This window comes from Chlorocebus sabaeus, chromosome 18 (genome assembly GCF_047675955.1).
Source record: "Chlorocebus sabaeus isolate Y175 chromosome 18, mChlSab1.0.hap1, whole genome shotgun sequence".
NCBI classification, from domain to species: domain Eukaryota; kingdom Metazoa; phylum Chordata; class Mammalia; order Primates; family Cercopithecidae; genus Chlorocebus; species Chlorocebus sabaeus.
The window spans coordinates 47022893-47030881 of record NC_132921.1 but is presented as its reverse complement, the minus strand read 5'-3'; the positions used below and the strand labels follow the sequence as shown (position 1 = coordinate 47030881).

The window sequence follows — 7989 nt, the reverse complement described above, 5'->3', positions numbered from 1 at the left end:
AGAGGAGGCGAGCCAGGAGGAAGATGGAAAGGCGAGTGGCAGCCTCATCTCTGGACTCCACCGCCGCAGCCCGGTCAAGCCGCTCCGCCCAGGGTCAAATCGGACTCCTAACTCCGCTGGGTACCTGAGACGACGCGGCAGGCGGAGGGGTGGTACTGAGGGGGCGGGGACGCGGCGGGCGGGTGGGGCAGCCTCCCGGCTGGGCACGCCTCCACGCCAGACTTGACGCGAAGGAAACCGGAACCTCTCTGCCGGGGTTGCCAGTTTCCGGAAGCAGCTTGAGTCTGGACGCCAACGTTGGCGACGCTGGGAAGCAGACTTCCGGCGCCATATAGTTTCACCAGGTATCTGCGGCGAGTTAGCGGCGGCGGCGGCGATGAGACAGAAGCACTACCTTGAGGCTGCCGCGCGGGGACTGCACGACAGCTGCCCGGGCCAAGCCCGCTATCTCCTGTAAGAGGACTGGAGAGGAAGCGGGAGGCGAGCGGGGAGGTGTTGTTTTACTTCTCACAAGTCTGTTTCTCTTTTACAGCTGGGCCTACACTTCGTCGCACGGTAGGAAGAACGCCTGTCTCTTAGTGCGTTGGGCTCCTGCCCCGCTTTCCTCCATTCTGCACAGCGCTCAAATAAGGATGATGGACTCTCTCCCCTCCTTAAAAACTACAACAAAACAAAACCCGCATGTTTCTGCGTTTCGTGAAAAATCCACATTCCTTAATGTGCCTTGTCTTGCTTTGTTAGCGGCATTTGAGACACTGATCAGTCTTGAAATAGTTTCCTCCCTTGGCTTCTAGGTCATTACGTAGTTCACCTCCTCTTTATTACTTCTCGATTTGCTTGCTGGTTCCTCCTAATCTCCCCAAGCTTTAAGTATTGTCGTGTCCCAGTACTCAGCCCTTGGACCTCCTTTCTAGGTACACTCACTTCTTTGGTGACAGTTTTTCATCCAATCTCATGGCTTTTAAATACCATATACTGAGGACTTACAAATGTATATACTCAGCGCAGACCTCTCCTCTGAATTCTAGACTCATATATCCAAATGTCTTGACAAATTCTTTTCAGTGTCTAGTAATTCAAACTTAGCTAATATGTCCAAAACCTGAGCTTTACCCCCCAACAAGATCCTCCAGTTTTTCTCATTTCAGTAAATAATTCCATCCTTCCCTTACAGTTATTGAGCCCCAAAACCTTGGAGCCATTCTTGACTCCCAAACTCTCTTTCTTCCCCCAAGCCAGTATGCGAGCAAATCCTGTTGGCTTTAAAATGTATCCAGAATCAGCCAGGAGCGGTGGCTCACACCTGTAATCCCAGCACTCTGGGAGGCCGAGGCGGGTGGATTTGAGGCCAGGAGTTCCAGACCAACATGGCGAAACCCCGTCTCTACTAAAAATACAAAAAAATTACCCGTCGTGGTGGTGCACGCCTGTAATCCCAGCTACTCGGGAGGGTGAGGCATGAGAATCTCTTGAACCTGGGAGGTGGAGGTTGCAGTGAGCAGAAGTGGCGCCAGTGCACTCCATTCCTCACCACATCCATTGCTACTACCCTGCTCCAGGCCATCACCAGCTCTCTCCTGGATTATTGCTAACAGCTCCCATGCTTTTCTAGTGTGTTCTCAAGCCAGCAGCATGAGTGATTCTGATAAAAACCAAAGCTAGATCATGTCACTTCTCTGCCACAAACTTAAATGGCTTCTCATCTCCCAGTAAAAGTGAAAGTCCTTTAAAAGGATTATAAGGCCCTGCATCATAGGCCCACATACCTCTCTGACCTACTCTCTCTTTCCTTCACACAACTCCAGTCACACTAGGCATCCTTGCTTTTCTGTTTCAGGGCGTTTGCAGCTACTCTTCACTCTGCCTGGGATTCTTGCCTGACACATCTGCTATCATGCTAATCCTCCGTTTCCATCTGGTCTCTATGATATCACTCAATGAAGCTTTCCCTAGCCACCTATTTAAAATTACAGTTAACTTCATCAACACTTCTATTCCCCTTTCGTATCTGCTTTTTTATTCCCAGCACTTAACATTTGATGTTGCTATATTTATTGTATGCCTCAGTGAATTGTCCTTTGTTCACTGCTGTGTCTCCAGCACTCAGAACAGTGCCTGGCATTCTTAATTGTCACTTAGTAAATATGAATGAATTTCACATTTGGTGGAGCTAAATTTAAGTGTGGTCTTTAGCTTCATAAGTGCTGCTATATCCCTGGCACTTAGCACAGTGCTCAATGGTAGATACTATTCATTGTGCTGATTATTTAAAAAAAGAAACAAAATCGCAGTGCAATTTGTTATTTTGTGGTAAATGCACTGGTAAAATTGGTGAAACATAACAGCCTTTTAAAACTTAGTAGCAAGTAATGAGAAGTGGCTAGATTTTGGATATATTTTAAAGCCTACAGGATTTGCTAGCATAGGTTGGAGATTTGCCTGTCTGTTGCTGAAAGGAGTGAATGGATGGAATTATATTTGCAAAGTAAATTACCGCCAATTTGTCTTTTTGTAAATGTTTATATTTTGAGTTTGCTTTAAAATGTATATCTGCTTATATTAAATATCAATATACTTTTTATAGTATTGGCAGTTTGAGGTACAAAACATTCTAATTTGCTGAATTGTGAGTTTCATTTGTATAATTTTAGATGATAAGAGCACTTTTGAAGAAACGTGTCCATACTGTTTCCAGTTGTTGGTTCTGGATAACTCTCGAGTGCGTCTCAAACCCAAAGCCAAGTTGACACCCAAAATACAGAAACTTCTTAATCGAGAAGCGAGAAACTATACACTCAGTTTTAAAGAAGCGAAAATTGTGAAAAAGTTCAAAGACTCCAAAAGTGTATTGGTAAGATTTCAGTCCAGCATGTATGAGTAAACTAGAATTTTATTTTCTTTCACTTAAAATCAGTTTAAGAATCAACCTCGATATAACTCAGATTTATAGTAGTATATTTGGATTATCAAAATATATACATAAACTATTTCTCTAGTGATTAGTGTTTCATTATAAGGACAGCTTATTTTTATTTTTCATGATTACCTAAACCAAACATGGTGAGCTCTCAGTTGTTTTGAGATCCCATTGTTGAGCATTATTTTTCACAAACGTGCAGATTTCTTGAACTGACCATTATGACTCCACCTAAATTGCAGTTACCACTACATTATTTTTTCAGTTAATGGTCCTTTGCTTCAAACAGTAGTATGTTATGTATGTAGGTATCATGCCACTTCTTCAGCTGTCCTCCTACTCCATGTCAGAGTGTGTATTTACAGGTATGCCCAACAAAGGTGAATGTGCCTTTTGTGCTTTAAACATTTTATTGAGGGTCTATCATATGCCAAGCAACATTTAATATTGGGGATATAAGACGAAATAAAACAACCAAAATCAGATTACGTATGGTTTACCATACGGAGGCCGGTAGCAAATACACTTTATATCCTGCATATTCTATGTTAACATTTATCAACTGTTCAAGTATGTGCTTATTGTCCAGCACTGTGCCGGGCACTGGACATTATGACAGCTTATGTCTGGCCTAAGACTATAATTAGTAATTACTTGGATTGAAAATTGCCATATTTAGGAGTTTACTAGTGTTGGTCACGTAGGTACATTTTGCTTTGTCATAAAATTGAATGGTTAAAGGGAAAGAAAGAAGAGATAGAATATTGAAGTGAGTATAGAATTCAGTTTCTTAGTTCTTGGAGAATTGTATTTTTCAAAAATCATTACTGCCACATATTTGGAAAATGTTCTTAAATGGGAAGACAGTAAATGCTGCCTCACTGTCTTGCAGTGTTTTGCCCTCATGAAGCTTACATTCTAATGTACTTTCATCAGAAGTCAGCTAGAAAGGTGCTAGAGGTGTTTTTCTGATTTATTTTAATCTGTATACAGCCTCCTTCCAAAAAGTGTAAAGCAACATAGACCTTTGATAGATGCAGATCTTCCATTGGCATTTTCATCTGCTCATGAACATCAAACTACTCACTTAAATTAGTTTGTATTAATTTGCTGAGGCATGGGCTGAGTCCTGTGCATAGTCAGTCAGATATGTAGAAGAAAGGAAATTAGCTAGAAAATGGACCATTTCTTGAGAAATGAATCCTGAAAAGAAAGTCAACTTCTAGATCTAATGATAGGAGTGAAGAGGTGTGGGAATATAACAACTCATTTGGTTGTATAAGTTACTTTAGACCTATATTTACAAAATTGCTAAGGATTTGAAGGGGCTACTTAAATTTCCAGTGATACTCTGCCATGTTTTTTTTGAGAAGAGGCTTGAAGTTCATCTGTAAAAAAATATTAAATGCTTACTGCTGTTACAAAGAACATTCCTCCAGATGTTAAAGAGTATCGTCTCCCATCTCTTCCCTAATTCCCCCCAAACATGGTTTTATATTTAAAAAGTAGAGAGTTCATTATCTTTGAAAATCTATTTTAAATTAAATAAAAATGTTTAGCCATTCATTTTTATTGAACATTTTCTCACTTTAAATTTGTCGGCTGGGCACAGTGACTCAAACCTGTAATCCTAGCACTTTGGGAGGCAGAGGCGGGTGGATTGCCTGAGGTCAGGAGTTCAAGACCAGGCTGGCCAACATGGCAAAACCCTGTCTCTACTAAAAATACAAAATTAGCCGGGCGCAGTGGAAGGCACCTGTAGTGCCAGCTGCATGGGAGGCTGAGGCAGGAGGATCGCTTGAACCCGGGATGCAGAGGTTGCAGTGAGCCAAGATGACGCCATTGCACTCCAGCTTGGGGACAGAGCAAGAATCCGTCCCAAAAAAAAAAAAAAAAAAAAAAAAAAAAAAAAAATTTGTCTTATTTGATTCTTGCTATTAGACTGCAAGTTCCCTAAGGACAGCCTCTATTTTACTTACCCCTATAGTATCTGGTGTAGTCCCTGACATTTAAGAATTCAATTAACATGTGGTTTATGGGGTTAAATTATGAGATAAATGACGGTACTGATATTTCTTCTTTTTATGGTAGTTGATCACTTGTAAAACATGCAACAGAACAGTGAAACATCATGGTAAAAGTAGAAGCTTTCTATCAGCATTGAAGAGCAATCCTGCCACTCCTACAAGTAAAGTCAGCCTGAAGACACCAGAGAGAAGGACTGCAAACCCAAATCCTGACATGTCTGGTTCCAAAGGCAGGAGTCCAGCATTGATTTTCAGGTATCTTTATCCATGAAGTTTTTGAATTGCCAGTGTTAACTCAAGTGTTTTCTTCTAATTTCCTGTGTTTAATATATACTCCCTAAATATGCCATGCATTTCAGAACTTGGCCATTTTTCTTCCATATGCTTTTCTAATGTCACATACTCCCATATCTTCAATGCTCATTTCAATGCATTTGACTTCTACATATGTTACTCTACTTCCAACATCTCCTGCACCTATTTCCAACTGCCTGCTAAATACATCCACTTCAGTCCCCTACATGTTCAAAACTTAGTTCATCATTTCCCCACAGCTAACCACTCAAACCTGTCCATCCTCCTTAGTTCCTTATTCTGTGAATGAACACACCTTTCTGGACATTTTGACCTAAAATGACAGATACATTCAAAAATCCCTATTCCCTTCATCCTTGTCACTGATTTATATTATACTTTATAATATATATATATTCTACTTCCATGTTTTCATCTTTTTACTCCTTTTTCTCTCTAGTGCTGCTATATTATATTCTGGTTCAGGTCCTTATGCACCATTTGTCAGGACTACTGCAGTGATTTTCCTAATGGGTCTCCCTGCTTCTAGGATCAAACTGTTTTCGTGTGATCATCTTTCTGGAGCATAGCTCTGATTAGAAGCATCACTGTGTAGCATATGGATCAGTGCTTTCCCTCCCTATCTGGCACCAATCTGTCTGCCTGTCTTTCTTTGCCTTAAATCATCCTATGTGCCAACAAAACTGAACCATTCATGGCCGGGCATGGTGGCTTACACTTGTAATCCCAGCACTTTGGGAGGCCAAGGCGGGTGGATTGCCTGAGCTCAGGAGTTCGAGACCAGCCTGTGCAACACAATGAAATCCCGTGTCTCTTGTCTCCTAAAATACAAAAAATGAGCCGGGCATGGCAGCGTGCAACTGTAGTCCCAGCTACTTGGGAAGCTGAGGCAGGAGAATTGCTTGAACCTGGGACACAGAGGTTGCAGTGAGCTGAGATGGCGCCACTGTACTCCAGCCTGGGCAACACAGCAAGACTCCGTCTCCAAAAAAAAAAAAAAAAATACCGAACCATTCATAGTATACTTTCTTGCCCTAAACATTTGTTCTTGTCCTTTTTCTCTGTCAGAAATTCCTGAGAAAATCTTAACAGGCATTTGTCAAATGATAATACACCAAGGATAGCCATTGCCTGTATATGGCCATAAAAAAAAAAAGAGTAGAAAATGATTGTCATTTGTTGGTATAACTAAGTGTGGGTTTTTTTTTTCCAGAACACCTACGTCTGGACAGTCAGTATCTACTTGCTCCTCAAAGAATACAAGCAAAACAAAGAAACACTTCTCTCAACTGAAAATGTTACTTAGTCAGAATGAGTCCCAAAAGAATCCAAAGGTGGACTTCAGAAATTTCTTATCTTCCCTGAAGGGTGGACTTTGAAAATAAGAGGTGCCTGATGTCAATTCTGAAACTAAAGTAAAACAACTTTTTAAACTTTTAGTTTTTGAATACGTGGAAACTAGATCTGAATGCAAACTTTTCTTGGCATCCTTCAGTGTTTATGGGGAAAGTACCTCATTAGTATGAATACCTGAAACCTGCCTACCTCGTAGGACGGCTGTGAGGATCAAAAAATATATGAAAGTTCCTTGTAGATATATATCTATAGATATGTATGTGTATGTATATAAAGATATATGTGTACATTGAGTAGTGGCATTATACTATTTTTTCTTCCTTTAGTCAGCAGTTTTTATTTATGTCATTTTCTTTCAAAAGGGAATTGAGATCTTTATGAGAGGGTCTATTCACTCAGAAGGGTTTCTTCCATGTGTCTATAGCATTACTGATAATTCAGGAAAAGGATCAAGTCCTATTTTCTCACAATTATCTGCATAACCGTTTTAGTAAAACCTGAACCTTATTCCTATTTTGATTGCAAAAGTAAATATCTGGAACATTCCTGATTATAGATCACTCAATAGGAGACTAAAATTTTCTTTCTGTTTAGAAAAGGGAACATACTGTTGGTGATACTATAAATTAGTACAGCAACTTTGGAAAACAGTATGGAGGTTCCTCAAAAAACTAAAGGTAGAATTACCATATGATCCCACATCTGCATATATATCCAAAGGAATTGAAATCAGTATGTCAAAGAGATGTCTGCCCTACAGTATTTCATTGTAGCATTATTCACAATAACCAAGATATGGAAACAACAGAAATGCTTGTCAAAGGATGGATTTTTGTAAATGTGTATATACACAATGGAATACTATTCAGCCTTTAAAAAGCAAGAAATTCTGTCAGTTGTGATAACATGGATGAACCTGGTGGACATTATGCTAAGTGAAATAAGCCAGACACAGAGAGACAAATACTGTATTATTTAATGGGATCTAAAAAAGTAGAGCTCATAGAAGTAGAGGATATAATGGTGATTACTGGAGGCTGTGGCTGGGGGTGGGGGGAGTAGAAAGGGAAAGAGAAATTTCAATTAAGAGGAATAAGTTCCAGTGATCTATCGTGCAGCATGATGACTATAGGTAATGTATATTTCAAAATAGCTGAAAGAGGGTTTTGGCTTTTTTTTTTTTTCTTTAGAGATGGAGTCTTGCTCTGTCATCTGGGCTAGAGTGCTGTAGCATGATTATAGATCACTGTAGCCTTGAACTCCTGGGCTCAAGTGATCTGTTGCCTCAGCCTCCAGAATAGCTGGGACTCTAGGCACACACCACTGCACCTGGCTAATATTTCATTTTAAATTTTTTCATTTCCCACTACAAGA

The 7989-nt window shown here is 40.3% G+C and overlaps 1 protein-coding gene across 2 annotated transcripts; it reads left to right on the top strand.

Annotated features, from left to right (window-relative positions):
- Positions 1-250: 250 nt before the first annotated feature.
- On the top strand, positions 251-6908 carry RMP24 (ribonuclease MRP subunit p24). Of its 2 annotated transcripts, XM_007974256.3 has the most exons (5): positions 267-453; positions 533-555; positions 2652-2851; positions 5009-5199; positions 6473-6908. In XM_007974256.3, exons 1-5 carry the CDS (start codon positions 377-379, stop codon positions 6636-6638), a joined length of 657 nt encoding a protein of 218 aa, XP_007972447.3. In that variant the 5' UTR covers positions 267-376; the 3' UTR covers positions 6639-6908. The 2 variants fall into 2 exon arrangements, with proteins under 2 accessions (XP_007972448.3, XP_007972447.3); XM_007974257.3 differs by lacking the exon at positions 5009-5199 and having other exon boundaries at positions 251-453.
- The last annotated feature ends 1081 nt before the right edge of the window (positions 6909-7989 follow it).

Bases quoted from the DNA above. Each gene is read 5' to 3' on its own strand.
- RMP24 (XM_007974256.3), top strand. From the start codon at position 377: ATGAGACAGAAGCACTACCTTGAGGCTGCCGCGCGGGGACTGCACGAC. The intron at 2,852-5,008 runs GTAAGATTTCAG...TTTTTATGGTAG, and splicing joins AAGACTCCAAAAGTGTATTG to TTGATCACTTGTAAAACATG. The intron at 5,200-6,472 runs GTATCTTTATCC...TTTTTTTTCCAG, and splicing joins AGTCCAGCATTGATTTTCAG to AACACCTACGTCTGGACAGT.